Below are 17174 nucleotides of genomic sequence, written 5' to 3'. Positions count from 1 at the left end.
TATGAAATTTTGTGAAGGACACAGTAGTCTTTAATGTATATTTGAAGATTTGTTTTAAAAAATAATCGATTTCTATGTCATTATTTGCCTCTAGTGTACACTGCCCTGGGGGACACTATCTAGTTTAAAATTAGAGAGTCGGAAAGATAGTGATGATGGTCCCATCATGTGGGTGCGCCCGGGAGAACAGATGATCCCTGTGGCTGACATGCCAAAGTCACCTTTCAAAAGGAAAAGGTATGTTGGATACAAATGTTTATTGCTGGGAATGAGTGGTTATACATTGTTATGTATGCATTTGTTTAAAGTTGGAGGAAGAAGATAGGGAAAGTTTAGAGCATAATTGAAATGTAAATTCAAAAATGGTTATCCATGCTGATATAATTTCTTATAAATATCAAATATAAATAAAACATGAAAAATACAGGTAAATGACAAATTGTAACCAGAGATGGGAAAAAATGTCATTCACAACAGGGACATTATAACCTGTATTGGAATAAATTGAATAAATATTCAGAAACAAATTTAAATAATATTTTAAGAAAATAAAACATCTATGGAGAATATAAAAAAAGATCTAAGCAGATGTTTAGATCTGTACTCTGAATTGAATACAAATGGTAGTCCTTTAGAATTTTAGGATTCATTTGGACTCACACTTCCAGCACTGGATAAAATAATTTTAAAATTCATATGGAATAACAAAGTCAGCAAATAGTCTAGAAAGCTGTGAAAGAGAAGATACATGTGAGGGGGGACCTTATCTTACTCAACATTAAAAATTACCATAAAGGTCAAAAAGATCACTGGAATAGGATAGAGTACACAAATAGATCAAAGTATAATGGGAACTTAAAAAAAGATAAATGGGAAAAAAAAGTTTATTTAATGAATAATGCTGGCATAATTGGAAGTCCATTTGAAGGGAAACCAAGCCATAACCCCAGTGTTATATAGCAAGTAAGGGACTTGAACATAATAAGTAAAAAAAGAATAAAAATATCAGAATAAAAAGCTTAAGAGAGACCTTCCTAAACAAAGATGCAAGAATGTAATGGTGATACTATTGTGAGAAAAAAGACATCAACACAACAAAGCTCAAAACTGGATATTTGTAACGTGACAGACTAAAGATAATATACAAAGAGCATTTCTAAATGAGAAGAAAAATGTGGGGGAAAAAAAAAAACCCAATAGATAAATAGGCCCTAGGTAGTCAGTCGTATATTCACTTCAGTTCAGTCGCTCAGTCGTGTCAGACTCTTTGCGACCCCATGAATCGCAGCATGCCAGGCCTCCCTGTCCATCACCAGCTCCCGGAGTTCACTCAGACTCACGTCCATCGAGTCAGTGATGCCATCCAGCCATCTCATCCTCTGTCGTCCCCTTCTCCTCCTGCCCCCAATCCCTCAGAGCATCAGGGTCTTTTCCAATGAGTCAGCTTTTTGCATGAGGTGGCCAAAATATTGGAGTTTCAGCTTTAGCATCAGTCTTTCCATTGAACACCCAGGACTAGTCTCCTTTAGGATGGACTGTTTGGATCTCCTTGCAGTCCAGGGGACTTTTAAGAGTCTTCTCCAACACCACAGTTCAAAACCATCAATTCTTCAGCGCTCAGCTTTCTTCGCAGTCCAACTCTCACATCCATACATGACCACAGGAAAAACCATAGCCTTGACTAGATGGACCTTTGTTGGCAAAGTAATGTCTCTGCTTTTGAATATGCTATCTAGGTTGGTCATAAGTTTCCTTCCAAGCAGTAAGCGTCTTTTAATTTCATGGCTGCAGTCACCGTCTGCAGTGATTTTGGAGCCCCCAAAGATAAAGTCTGACACTGTTTCCACTGTTTCCCCATCTATTTCCCATGAAGTCATGGGACCAGATGCTATGATCTTAGTTTTCTGAATGTTGAGCTTTATCACTCTCCTCTTTCACTTTCATCAAGAGGCTTTTTAGTTCCTCTTGACTCTCTGCCATAAGGGTGGTGTCATCTGCATATCTGAGCTTATTGATATTTCTCCCAGCAATCTTGATTCCAGCTTGTGCTTCTTCCAGTCCAGTGTTTCTCATGATGTACTCCACATATAAGTTAAATAAGCAGGGTGACAATATACAGCCTTGATATACTCCTTTTCCTATTTGGAACCAGTGTGTTGTTCCATGTCAAGTTCTAACTGTTGCTTCCTGACCTACATATAGGTTTCTCAAGAGGCAGATCAGGTGGTCTGGTATTCCCATCTCTTTCAGAATTTTCCACAGTTTATTGTGATCCATCCACACAGTCAAAGGCTTTGGCATAGTCAATAAAGCAGAAATAGATGTTTTTCTGGAACTGTCTTGCTTTTTCGATGATCCAGCAGATGTTGGCAATTTGATCTCTGGTTCCTCTGCCTTTTCTAAAACCAGCTTGAACATCTGGAAGTTCATGGTTCACGTATTGCTGAAGCCTGGCTTGGAGAATTTTGAGCATTACTTTACTAGAGTGTGAGATGAATGCAATTGTGCAGTAGTTTAAGCATTCTTTAGCATTGCCTTTCTTTGGGATTGGAATGAAAACTGACCTTTTCCAGTCCTGTGGCCACTGCTGAGTTTTCCAGATTTGCTGGCATATTGCTTTGCTTTTCGCTTCCCTTATTTTCACAGCATCATCTTTCAGGATTTGAAATAGCTCAACTGGAATTCCATCACCTCCACTAGCTTTGTTCGTAGTGATGCTTTCTAAGGCCCACTTGACTTCACATTCCAGGATGTCTGGCTCTAGGTGAGTGATCATACCATTGTGATTATCTGGGTCATGAAGCTCTTTTTTGTACAGTTCTTTTGTGTATTCTTGCTACCTCTTCTTAATATCTTCTGCTTCTGTTAGGCCATACCATTTCTGTCCTTATCAAGCCCATCTTTGCATGAAATGTTCCCTTGGTATCTCTAATTTTCTTGAAGAGACCTTTAGTCTTTCCCATTCTGTTGTTTTCCTCTATTTCTTTGCATTGATCGCTGAGGAAGGCTTTCTTATCTCTCCTTGCTATTCTTTGGAACTCTGCATTCAAATGGGTATGTCTTTCCTTTTCTCCTTTGCTTTTCGCTTCCCTTATTTTCACAGCTATTTGTAAGGCCTTCCCAGACAGCCATTTTTCTTTTTTGCATTTCTTTTCCATGGGGATGGTCTTGATCCCTGTCTCCTGTACAATGTCACAAACCTCTGTCTATGGTTCATCTGGCACTCTATCTATCAGATCCAGTCCCTTAAATCTATTTCTCACTTCCACTGTATGATCATAAGGGATTTGATTTAGGTCATACCTGAATGGTCTAGTGGTTTTCCCCACTTTTTTAAGTCTGAATTTGGCAATAAGGAGTTCATGATCTGAGCCACAGTCAACTCCCGGTCTTGTGTTTGCTGACGGTATAGAGCTTTTCCATCTTTGGCTGCAAAGAATATAATCAAGCTGATTTTGGTGTTGACCATCTGGTGATGTCCATGTGTAGAGTCTTCTCTTGTGTTGTTGAAAGAGTGTGTTTGCTATGACCAGTGCATTCTCTTGGCAAAACTCTATTAGCCTTTGCCCTGCTTCATTCCGTACTCCAAGGCCAAAATTGCCTTTTATTCCAGGTGTTTCTTGACTTCCTACTTTTGCATTCCAGTCCCCTATAATGAAAAGGACAGTTTTTTGGGCGTTCGTTCTAAAAGGTCTTGTAGGTAGGTTTTCAACTTCAGCTTCTTCAGTGTACTAGTTGGGGCATAGGCTTGGATTACTGTGATATTGAATGGTTTGCCTTGGAAATGAACAGATGATTCAGTCATTTTTGAGATTGCATTAAAGTACTGCATTTCAGACTCTTTTGTTGACCATGATGGCTACTCCATTTCTTCTAAGGGATTCCTGCCCACAGTAGTAGATATAATGGTCATCTGAGTTAAAATGACCGATTCCAGTCCATTTTAGTGTGCTGATCCTAGAATGTCAACGTTCACTCTTGGCATCTCCTGTTTGACCACTTCCAATTTGCCTTGATTCATGGACCTGACATTCCAGGTTCCTATGCAATATTGCTCTTTAGAGCATTGGACCTTGCTTCTATCACCAGTCACATCCACAGCTGGCTATTGTTTTTGCTTTGGCTCCATCCCTTCATTCTTTCTGGAGTTATTTCTCATCGCTTCTCGGCCTTTTGGCTAAGATCAAGTGTGGAGTTACTTCTTCAATTGTATATTAAGTGTATGTTAAGAGAATTATGGGATATTGTTTTTACCCATTACATTGGCAGAAACTATTAATAGAGATTATATTACAGGGTGGTAGGTATGTGAGGAAACAGGGTCATATATATTATTGGTCAATGGGTGAGCTTCTGTAATAATTTTTTTAAATCATTTTTTAAAAGTAAAATAGCTCATAAAGCTTAACACACACACACACACACTCTCTCTCTCTTTCTCTTTGAACTACGATCCGTACTTTTGGGACTCTGTCCCCAAAAATAAATGCACTAAAGGTAAATATATAAGAATGTTAGTTGCACCATTTATTATAGTGAGATTGAGTATAAAATGATCTCATTGTCCATTATTAGAATGGTTGAATTCATTTTGGTATATTCCTATGAAAGAATGGGGCTTCCCTGGTGGTTCAGCTGGTAAAGAATCTGCCTGCAATGCGGGAGACCTGGGTTTGATTCCTGGGTTGGGAAGATTCCCGTGGAGAAGGGAACAGCTACCCACTCTGGTATTCTGGCCTGGAGAATTCCATGGACTGTATATAGTCATGGGGTTGCAAAGAGTCGGACACAACTGAGTAACTTTCACTTTCACTTATAGAAGAACGCAATGAAATAGTTAATTTCATAGTATGAATTTTGTCTTTTGCGCTGAAAGAATATCTGATGAAAAGAGCTAAATGTAGAGTATATGTTAAGTATGAGTCTATTGTTATGAAAAGAAATAAAAAACGTGTATAAGAGTATATATATGTAAGCACAGAGAAAAGTGTAGAAAAATGTACATTAGGTTAACATTGTTGGGAATGGAGTAGGTGATCCTGGGGGAAGTAATATCTTTTTTTTTTTTTACATATGTAAAGATGATCTCTCTTTATTATTTAAAAAAAAATAGGGAAAAATGGTGATAGAGTGAAATGTAGGTTACGTGAGAGCATGGACAATGTTGTGCTTGTTACTAATGTCTCTAGCACCAAAACAAAATGCCTGGTGGTTAATAAATAAATTTTTGTTGAATCAAATTTTTACAAGTTCATTTTTAAGTTGGGAGTAAATGGTAAACTTGGTATGTATTTCAATGGTTAATTTAAATTTATCAATCATTTAGAGAATCCAAAGGCCTCTCCCCAGAACAATGCAGATGTACATAGACTGTTACATGTAATTTAAGGGAGTTCACCAGCCCCTTGAGGAACTCAAGGATTAAAATCCATGGTATATATGGTCATTTCCCATCACATTATAGTCTTACCAACTAATGAGAACATTGCCTTAGGCACTGTGCCAAATGCTTTTGTTTTTTGCAAATGCTTTTAATAAGTCTCAATTCATTAGAATGTGGTATAATGAGAGCAGACTTGCTTGTTTGAAAACCTGTTAGCTTTTCACAGAAAGCAACATCATCGTCTAGCTTTCTGATATCTGTAAAACATTAATCACAAACAGGAAAAAAGGATATTAAAGCATTGCGTATGTGTCTGTGTGTCTCTGTGAATGTTTGTATAAAACTTTTAAGACAAGAGTGCGCAAAGAGCAGTGAAGTAGTAGAGATTGAGGGTGGGAAATAAAGAGAAACAAAAGGAAGAGTGACTCTAGGGGATAGACTAGGATGAGATAAGAAAATAATGGGGGCAATCCTGATTTGTCTGTGTAAGCAAAAGAAAAATCATACAGGCTGATAAATAAGATGATGACTCCCAAAGTAAATTCTTCTCACCCTGTTCCCCTTCTGCAGCAAAATTTGAGAGGGTTTCTGCAGTGCGTGAGGCTAGGTGGTAAACAGTTTCTGTATACGTATGGATTCTAGAAGGTGCGTGGTGGAGGAGAGGGCCAGTGGAAGATGTCTGTTCTCCACAGTGGAGCTAAAGTGTTTTCTGTTCCCTCCTACTTCTGGTAAACTATGTGTGTTTTATGGAAGCACTTATTGCCAAGTGTTTTCTTGCTGTTTATATTTTGGTATTTCTCCCATAAGAATATAAACTCCCTCAAGAGTAAGGAATTTGTCTTATTCACTGCTGTTTTGTTGACTAGGTCTAGTGCCCAGGTAGTACCTGACTTACAGTAGGTAAATATTAATGCATTTTAAAAAGTTAAACCTGTGAATGCCTTAATACAAACGTTTGAAGGCAGTTAAGCCTTAATATTTAAGCCTACCTCTGTCTCTTTATCTACATATATATATGTAATTTTTTTTTAAACAGAACTACCAATGAAATAAAAAACCTGCAGTACCTACCTCGAACTAGTGAGCCCCGTGAAATGCTCTTTGAAGACAGAACAAGAGCTCATGCAGATCATATAGGACAAGGTTTTGAACGACAGACTACAGCTGCTGTTGGAGTGTTGAAGGCTGTGCACTGCGGAGAGTGGTATATGTTAACTACTGCTATTTAATGGCTTCGAAACTTTTTCTTGAGAAGTTTTTCAGTAATTCTTCCTAATGTGGGGAAAAAGATTTAATTTTCCTGTATTTGGATATTGTTTTTGTGTAATTGCACTAAAGATTTTCAGCTGATAGAATCTAGATTCTGTCTTTTGGATTTGACTGAAATAGTTTGATTTTCTACGTGACTGGAGTTGAAAACAGTTGTCTTACAGTAATGGAAAACCCAAGGTTCACTTGGTGCTTACTATATGTCCATTTACAAATGTTCAGTTAATTTTCTCTGCTTTTTGGCTCATAGTTTTTACACAAAGAGACTAAGGACTCAGGACTATCAAGTAGTATCATAGTCATATAGCTCATAAGTGGTAGAGCTCAGTCTGATTTCAGAACTGACTCCAGCTTCTTGTGTTTTTTCTTTATACTGTTTTAACTTGCTGTCTTTTTCAGGTTTGGTATCTATTAAGTGTTTGTTTACCTTAGTATATTAATATTTTTCCAGCTTTGCTTGCAAATGTCACTAAATCTTTTGATAGATTAGAAAAAATGGATAATTTTCTTAAGGAAAATGGGTAATATACTTAAGGTGGTTGTCTCATACATTAAGAGAATTTCCATTTACTAAATTGATCAAACCTGTAGAGCAAAGCTATATTTATACTGTAAGGTAACTTTGGTCAATTAGGTTTTATTTTCAAATTGGGTATTGTTTGGGTATGAAACTTAAGTTGAAATATGCTATTTTGCTTATTAAAGCAGTTGAATTAAATAATTAGAATGTAAGAAAGTTTTCTAAGTAAAAAGAAACTAATTCTGAAAATATAAAGTGTCAATATTGTTGCATAGATTTCTAAGATGTTTTGAATAATATGGCCTGTATTTTCTACATGAGGAAATTGTATTTTCAGGAGTTGTGAATACAAAATTGACCCTATGTTCAAAAGAGAAAATTTAAAGTAATGTGTTATAAATTAATACTGAATGGGGAAGCCAGTGTAAACTGACTTTTTTCCTTAACATAAATGAAGGAAGCTTTATCAATTTCAGATATGCAAAGTAGCTAGTACCAAGCTAACACTATGAGTTCTTTAGGAAAATGATGTTAATAATTTATTAGTTTATGATTCAATAATAATAATAATTTATAATTGTGTTTAAGTTAAATGGTAATATCTATGGTGATTCCCATACAGTTTCAAAGCTCTTACTATAATCTGGTTTAAAATGCTAATTTTGTCAAAGAGTAAAGGCAAATTTGTTTGTGGAAATCATTACAACAAACCCATTTCAAATTAACGGGATTTTTCTTGAATGTTTGGTAAAAAGATTTAAGAGTGGCATCAAAATTTATTAGAGTGAAATCTGATTTATAGATAGTACTCAATAAAGTTAGCCACATATTTATATTTTTCCTCAGAGATAAATGTTCTTGCTTCTTGGCCTTAACTTTATTTAAATCTCTTTCAAGTTTAATTATTGTTCGTGTTTGCTTTTTCTCCACTTTATATGTGATTTGATGTTGGAGATTGTTTCCTGTCCTTCATAGGTCCATCATAGTTCACTATAGTGACTGAACTAAAAAGTACTTGAATCTAGCAATTTCACAGTGAAAAAGCCTATTGTCAAATTATAAATATATTAGGGACCAGATTTAAGAATATTCTTGAGATAGATTTTGGAATGAGATGTTGCTAGTTATGAATTTTCTCACTTTTGTAAAATACAGTTTACTTTATCTACCAGTGCTGCTTTGATCTCTTAGTATTATACTAAAGATGGTAAGAAAATAATTTGGTTGATACTTTTAAGATGGTTTCATGGCTCTGATGCAAACACGGTTTATGATCGCTTTATTATTGATTCTTGCTGTTAACTTAAGCTATACTAAGGAAATTGGAGCACTGTCTTAGTGTTCTTAACTTAGCATTCTGAGTTCTTTTTTTCTCAAGGAGACATTAGGTATTAGATTCTTGATTTTATCTTAGAGCCTGGCTTAACACGAATTTGAGATAAAAGACTTCAATTGATTTAGACTATAAAGAGATCTTTGGAGAAGGAAATGGTAACCCACTCCAGTATTCTTGCTTGGAAAATCCCATGGATGGAGAAGCCTGGTAGGCTACAGTCCATGGGGTCGCAAAGAGTCTGACACGACTTAGCGACTTCACTTTCACTTGCATAAAGAGATCTTAAACTAGATAGACTTGTGAAGTGTTGGTCAATTTTATATCACTTTTTAGTATTAGGAAGACAGAATTCACATAGATTTATAAATTTAAGGTTGCCTCTTTGAATTCAGTTTTTTGAAAAATTAACTACTGGAATATAATTTATATTCAATAATACAAAACTTGTTATAAATATACAGTTAGATGTGTTTTCACTAATATATACAGCCATGTTAACCACTTTCAGAACTGAAATATAGACCATTTTGTTTTTCTTGTATCCCTTGACAGTTAATCTCTCCCCATTCTTACTCGAACTTGAGACATTTATTAACCTATTTTTTGTCTTTGTAGGTTAGCATTGCCTAGTCTAGAATCTCATGTAAATAGAATCATATATTGTCTGACTTCTTTCACTCATCATGATGGTTTTTAGATTTATCTAAAATCTAAAATTTAGTGTTAGGTGTCTTAGTAGTTCATTCCTTCTTATTGCTGAGTGGTATATCATTGTATGGATATATCACAATTGATTTATCCAGTCACCTGATGATACACATTTGAATTGTTTCCAGTTTGGGGTTTTTATGAATAAAGTTCTTATGAACATTTCCTTACAAGACTTTGTGTGCACATATAACTTCATTTCAGTAAATACATAGACATGGAATTACAGGGTCTTAGAATAAGGTAAAATAATTGTGTGTAGAGATAATACTAAGTCTACAAAAGAAGTACTAGAATTTATCTAAGTCATAAAATAAGACAATATTGAAAAGTTAGTTGTATATAACTATATTTTAGCAGTAAATACTTGGAAACATTTTGAAAATGAAAAGAAAAAATGCCAGCTTATAGTAAAATAAAAATTATAAAATACTTAGATTAATTTTTTTAAATAAGTGACTTACACTAAAAACTACAAAGAACCAATGAGAAAAATAAGATTTATAGAAATGTTAAAGATATACCTTGTTTATGGATTGAAAGACTCCATATTATATGTCAGTTCATTCTTTTTCCCCACTTTTCTTTCTTACCTTTTTTAGTGTTTTCATTATACCTCCACTGACTTTGCAGGTGGTACAGTGGTAAAGAATCCACCTGCCAAGGCAGGAGACACAAGAGCCGTGGGTTCCATCTCTGGGTTGAGAAGATCCCATGGAGTAGGAAATGGCAACCTGCTCCAGTATTCTTGCCTGGAAAATTCCATGGACAGAGGAACCTTGTGGGCTTCAGTCCATGGAGCTGCAAACAGTTGGACACAACTGAGCATGCACTGTTATACTTCCACTATTTGTTTAGTAGTGGTTGCCCTAAAGTTATCATAGTGTATCTTTAAATAATATTATACCTTTCTATGTAATGTGTAAGAATTTTCAACAGTGTACTGCCATCTTTCCATGCCCCCAATTATGGTCTCTGTGCTAATTATTATTATACATTTTGCTTTCTATATTCTATAACATCACCACCCCCCCCATATGTTGCTTACTTTGGCATTAAGGATATATTTCTGAAAATATTTTTAAAAAAGAATAAAATAACTTTATATTTACTGTCACTTGCATTCTACATTCCTTTGAATAGATCTACATTTTCATTGAAATATCATTTTCCTTCAGCCTGAAGAAGTTCTTTAACATTCTTTGTTGTGCAGTCTTCTGGTGACAGATTCTTTGTCCTTATCTGAAAATGATTTTATCTCAGACTTTCTTAAGGATATTTTTTGGGGTATAGAATTCTAGATTTACCTTTTATTTCAAATACTTTAAAGATAGTCAGCTTTCTTCTGGTTTGCATTGTCTCTGACGTAGCCTGCAATCATTCTTACGCTCTTTCCCTGTATATTAATATGACACATAAGTTTTAGATATTCTCTTTATCACTAGTTTATTAAAATAAATTGGTTATGATTTGCCTCAGTATGATTGGGGGGGTGGTATTTATTTTGCTTGGAATTTTATTCCAGAATCCATTTTGAGCATCTTTTATAAACATGTATGTGTATATTCTTAATTAATTGAAGAGTTTGGGGGTTTTTAGAAGTATAATTAAAGATACTATTAACCTCCGCAAGTAGAATGGTAACAGTTTATTTTATAAGCACTAAAAAGAGTTTAGGGATTTACTGTATCATTGCAGTTATACGTCTAGATTGAAAGAATGTATTCCCTTCCTCTCCATATTTACCTCTGACTTCTGTGTTGTGTTTTTAATTTCATACTTAATTTGTTGAAGTACTGACCTTAACTATAAACACTTAGGTTTTTGATTTGCATAATTTAACCAAGTCAAGTCAATTTAATTTTTCAAAACATCGTTACATATAGCCATAATAAAATGAGATGAGGCTGCTCCTGGAAATCCCCACCTCTTTCCAAGAGTCCTGATGACATGTCTTCCTTCTACCCCTTAAAATTTCCTTTGTTCTTCTCCTTTCCTTGATCAATGAATAAAGTTTCTGCTCTGTTATGCCTGTATATTATAGAAATAATAAAATGAGTTGTTTTTATCCATATTTAGGTTAAATCTCATAGTGTTATCCTTTGTTTAAATATGTAAAGTGGTCTTCTAATTACAATTTATTTCTAAGATAATACTTTGATTTTTGACCTAAACTAGTTTTGCTTTGAATTAATATATAAATGTGTGTGTCTCTATATATATGGACACACACACACACACACATATATATACACATGTATGTGTATATATATATATGGCTGCATTGAGTTGCAGCAAGCAGGATCTTTTGGATCATGCAGGATCCTTCATCTCCGCACATAGACTCTCTAGTTGTGGTGCACGGGCTCAGGAGTTGTGGCACATAGGCTCCGGAGTGTGTGGGCTCAGTAGTTGTGGTATGCGGGCTTAGTTGCTCCATGGCATGTGGGATCCTGACTATGAATGGAACTCACGTCTCCTGCATTGCCAGGTGGATTCTTCTTAAGCAGTGGACCACCACGGAAGTCCCTTTTGCTTTGAATTTAATAAGGACTTAGCCGAGTGAAACATTAATGGCAGACTCTTCATTATCTCTTGTTCTTTTTTAGGCCTGATCAACCCCGAATAACCAAAGATGTAATCTGTTTTCATGCTGAAGATTTCTTAGAAGTAGTTCAACGAATGCAGTTAGATTTACATGAACCTCCACTGTCCCAGGTATATTTAAAACTATTATTATCCTCAATTTAATTTTTATTGTGGAAAAGACTTATTGGTATTTTGTGTTTTGTTTTAGTGTGTCCAATGGGTTGATGATGCAAAACTTAATCAACTGAGGAGGGAAGGCATTCGCTATGCCAGGATTCAGCTGTATGATAATGACATTTATTTTATTCCAAGAAATGTTGTTCATCAGTTCAAGACAGTTTCAGCCGTATGCAGTTTAGCATGGCATGTTCGGCTCAAGTTGTATCATTCAGAGGAGGACCCTGCTCAGAATACAGTTACTCATGAAACAGGCACATCACCAGATTCTACATCATCAGTTCTTGGACCTCACACTGACAGCACGATTTGTGCTGTAAGCAAAACCTCCTTGGATTCTATTTTTTCAGACAAACTTCATTCTAAATATGAATTACAGCAGGTTAAACATGAACCTGTTGCATCTGTAAGAATCAAGGAAGAACCTGTGAATGTTTATATTCCTGAAAAGACTGGAGCACCGAATAATATGGATAGCAAGAACGTTAAAGCAAAATTGGATCATGTTCAATTTACAGAATTTAAGGTTGAAGTGGACTCTAAATTTGAAAATAGCAACAAAGATTTAAAGGAAGAATTGTGTCCTGGAAGTCTCATAAGTCTGGTTGATACAAGGCAACATAGTTCAACACGTTCAAATCAAGAGAGAAAAGACGATGACATTTTGTGTTAAATTTGTACATACCATTTAAAATTTTTTTCTTAAACTGAATGGTGTAATAAAGATTCATGAATTCTGAAAGCAAGCCAAGGACTTGCTCCCAAGTCTGTTACAAAATATAGTTTAAGTAGCTTTGTAACATTCCTCAGTGCCTGTCCATAACTGTGAAGTAGCAAAGCACTTAGGGCCAGATGCACTGAAAACACTGCAGGTTTAAACAAAAGCAGTCTTTGAAAAATCATTTGAGTGGAGTTGTAGGTTTTAGAATAGAGCTGACATTACCATATATATATATATATTTTGTAATATGAGCCAGAATTCTTTTTTGACAATTAAGCCTTTTCCATAGAGTTTATTTATACCAGTTTTTTTTTTTTTTTCACTTTAAATGTGTCAGCACTGTAGTGTAAATAGCTTTTAAAAAATCTTTTTAGTGTGATTTATACTGAAATGTGAGCCACTTAATAAAGGTTCATAACAATAAATATGTTTTCTGTTGAGTCTGCCAAAAAAAAAAACCCATTCATTTAAATCATTTATTTCACCTGTTACGTTTTTGCTGGTATATCAAGTGCTAATGGAATGCAAGTGTATGTATTCAAATCTAGTTAATATTTAAGTTTCCCACACTGTGCAAGCATTTTTAAAACCAAGATTCAGTTATGAAAGTATATTTATGTGTGTGTGTGTATGTATGGGAATATATATATATGTTACCATATTTTGCATAACTTCTTAAATTGCTGAATGAGTATGTGAAACTTCCTATACTCTCTGGAATATATTTTAAAATATTTCAATGTTAAGAAAGCAGTTTAGGTAATAGAAAAATGTTATAAGTTGGGAGAAAAAAGGTATTTTAGTGGTATCTAACCCTTCTAACTAATGAAGTTATGTGGCCAGATTATATAGCCCTATTAACGTGAATTTTCTTTGTAGTGTGTGGAATAAGAAGTTGAGAAAATTTTCTTATTAATCAGCACCTATACTGTATCTAATAGTAGCTGGGAAAAAATGTTGAGTTACAGAAAGTTTAATTGTGTGCAGTTAAAATATTTTATTACATATTTCTTGAGGAACAGGAGAAAAAGATGGCAAATAGAGCATATTAAAACAAGAGCAGTGACTTAACTACCATATACAGAAGTATAATTAACAAAATAAAATTTGTTACCTGATCTTTCTAAGCATCCCTCTCCCTACCTTACTAAAGTAAACAACTTAGATTTTTTTTCTTTGAAAAGAAGCTCTGGAAAGTAAAACTGGCATAGGAAACAAGATTGCCAGTGCCTCGCCAAAGATGATTAAAACAAATCTCTTCAATGATGGACTTTAGCACTGTTTCAAATTGCTTTCATTATTGTAATAAAAGTCAAGCAAATGTCTCTATTGTTTGCTTTGATGTTAAGAACTCTGCATTTGCAATTTATTTTCTTCTATTTGAATTTGGTATTTTTCTGGGCACATGCTTTGGTTGATTACTTTCAGCTGGAGTTCTTTGTGCTGCTGCCTTTTGAGCTTGTGTAGCTATTCCCATTCAGTGGCTTCTACTCTGGCCCATAAAGCTGCTTATCTCTCTGATTAGGGAGAAGCCACTTAAAGGCATTTCGCTAGAAATCATAAACTGTAGCAATGGTGTCATTTCTGACCTCCAATTTAAAAGGGCAGGCAAATATTATACAGAAGTATCAGTGGTTTGTAAGAAATCAATCTATTTGCAGCATATGAATTTTCATGGAGGAAGGAATCATCATCAAATGTAATCATCAAATGTAAATCATCAAAATGTAAATAGGGTTTTTGTTTTATAACTTTCTTATCTTGCTTCTCGCTACCTTTATCTTCAGTTTTAAGCTAAATTTATGTATTTACACCTACTTTGGGGAGAGAGAGAAATTTATAATAAACCAGTATTGAAAATTGAGAGAGAATGTGATTAAAATGTTTAGGTTTTTCTTTAAGTGAAGGGTGGCATATTTAACAAGGTTTGTTTTAGCTCCACTTTTCCAGTGTCACATGCATAGATGCATGAGACCATACTGTAAGAAAATGTCTTTAGGATATCCCTCCAAAATATATGAGCCTTAAACTTTTAAAGACATATGTAAAACAACCAGAGTGGTTACTTTTTAAGTGTAGTTTCCTATTTAACCTATTGTCAAACTTCTCCATATTTTGAAAATTTAATTGTTTTGTAAAATGCATACATCCCCGTAGAGGTGAAATACAAGTCAGTGAACCCAGATTTTCAAGATTCAGCCTTGTTACGTTGAGTCATGCTTATCTTCCTGTCTTACAGATTATAATTTTAAAATTCTCTCCAGACGCAACCTGAGAGTTTACTGGCTCCATTTGCTACACACAAATAATTCTTATTTCAATATTGTATTAAAGTGTTCCTAGCTAGTCCACTCCAGTTCTTTATCGGAACAAAACTTTTCTGCTATTATTTCCAGTTTCTTGGACCAGAACAATAAAGCACATAAGATAGTTTCTATATGAACTACACTATATGGAATAAATGTTATTATGTAAATTATTAAATTGCTATACAGACCTTTACAAAAAAAAAAAGCAAAACTAAGGTACCTCAATGGTGTCTGCTACAGAGATTTTTTTTTTTCTTTTTAATTATTTTTGGTCATATCCTTTTTGGTAAGTAATATATATTCCATACTCAGGTTAGCTATCAAAAGAATTAAGCATTTGTGATCTTTGGTTGAAAACTTTTACTAAAGCCATATTTATTATCTTCTTTGTCGCTACAGCTATTGACCTTAAAGATTAGGTTGATCTAGCACAGCACTGTGTGTGTGTGGTTGTGTGTGTGCGTGCATGTGTTATAAAGTTATTGGAAATACTGTTATGCTTCCACATATATTCATTTTTTTATCCATTCTGTAACTGTGGGGAGGGTTGGTCATGGAAGGTAGGAAATATTTTATTTCTTGGGTTAAGTATTCAAGGTTATTTCATTAGTGTTCCTGAATGTAAACAGGTTTTTCTTGAATACTTAGAGCAGGTAAGATCGTCTTTGTAAATAATAGATTAGCACTCTTCTGGTATACTTGGGTTATTTTTTGGGGTAATTTCATTGTCATGTAAAGCAAATATCAGTTTATTTTGCATTTAGCAAAGGTGCAGGATTTATTTTTGAAGTTGGAGAGGAATTTTCCTTGTCTTCCATCTTTTAATAAATACTAAAATTGATAATTGTAATATTTTAAATTTGTTTTGTAATTATTCTTATATTTGACATTTCATTTTCATCTTACCATATTTGAAAGTTCTTGTTTATCTTCAACAGAAACCGTAAGATCTTGAAAGTGATTCAAATCTGAAAACTGTTTTTTCTCTTAAAAACTATGAAAAGTTGACTTCTGTCAACAGAGAAAAGAATAGTAAAGCTCACTTTAAAAAAGGTTGCTAAACTAGGAAGGTATGGGTGCTGGGGTGTAATGGTAAATTGCCTCTCTTTCCTGTAGACATGATTGTTTTTATCTTCAGGCAGAAAGGACAAAAGTGCCATTGTTTTCAAAATACTTTTAGCCTGGTAAAGTGTTACTTGATGGGTTTTATATGTAGCTCATTCTTAATCTTCTTTCCTCTTGTTTAACTTCTGTTGGTATGTAAACAAAATTTTACTGGTTTTAGAATGTCCTATGAAAGAGTTATATTAGAATGTGCATAAGAAAGAGTTACGTTTGGTAAGATTTGGCTCTGACAGTATACCTCAAATAAGAAAGGAGGACAACTCTGCTGCTGCTAAGTCCCTTCAGTCATGTCCGACTCTGTGCGACCCCATAGATGGCAGCCCACCAGGCTCCCCCGTCCCTGGGATTCTCCAGGCAAGAACACTGGAGTGGGTTGCCATTTCCTTCTCCAATGCATGAAAGTGAAAAGTGAAAGTGAAGTCACTCAGTCGTGTCCGACTCTTAGGGAACCCATGGACTGCAGCCTACCAGGCTCCTCTGTCCATGGGATTTTCCAGGCGAGAGTACTGGAGTGGAGTGCCATTGCCCTCTCCGAGGAGGACAACTCAGGAGAGCTATAAAATCCTATCTCTGTCCTGGCTTTTCTGTTCAGCTCTTCCTGTAACCCACTGCATACTGCAGATGGGAATGAGTTTTTTAGAATGTTAAGCACAAGGAACCTAAAAGCAGTGATGTCTCCTTTAAGTTTACAGATGTGTATCATCTCTACTGGGAGAACAGGGAAAGAAAGGGGAATACATCTTGCTAAAAATTTTACATATATCTTCCCTTCAGGACTTCAGACCCAAACAGGGAATGTGAATGACCTGAGAACAAAATGTAGGAAACTGAATTATGTTAACTAGAAATTAAAAGTAGAAATTGTACACCTTGTATGCTCTATTACTATTTTCTACCTTCTAAGAACTGTACTGTTAAAATATGAAACTGGATCTTCAACACATTTTGAGATTTAGATTTTACGCATTTGTGTTTTTAAATGTTAATTAAAAAATATTTTTATGTTTATTTGGCTCCCCCAGCTTTTAGTTGCCATC

General features: G+C 34.8%; 1 protein-coding gene across 2 annotated transcripts in view; it reads left to right on the top strand.

Moving 5' to 3' along the window:
- Window positions 1-15871, top strand: part of RSBN1L (round spermatid basic protein 1 like) — an 87199-nt gene extending 71328 nt beyond the window's left edge. For both annotated transcript variants that reach the window (XM_059886051.1, XM_002686750.6), the window contains 4 exons: window positions 95-237; window positions 6420-6587; window positions 11826-11934; window positions 12014-15871. In XM_059886051.1, the coding sequence (XP_059742034.1) occupies window positions 95-237; window positions 6420-6587; window positions 11826-11934; window positions 12014-12655 (1062 nt within the window). In that variant the 3' untranslated portion in view covers window positions 12656-15871. The remainder of the gene's footprint in view (window positions 1-94; window positions 238-6419; window positions 6588-11825; window positions 11935-12013) is intronic.
- Window positions 15872-17174: the final 1303 nt, after the last annotated feature.

The sequence above is a fragment of the Bos taurus genome, chromosome 4 (genome assembly GCF_002263795.3).
Source record: "Bos taurus isolate L1 Dominette 01449 registration number 42190680 breed Hereford chromosome 4, ARS-UCD2.0, whole genome shotgun sequence".
Lineage (NCBI taxonomy): Eukaryota > Metazoa > Chordata > Mammalia > Artiodactyla > Bovidae > Bos > Bos taurus.
This window is presented reverse-complemented; position numbering and strand designations above follow the sequence as displayed.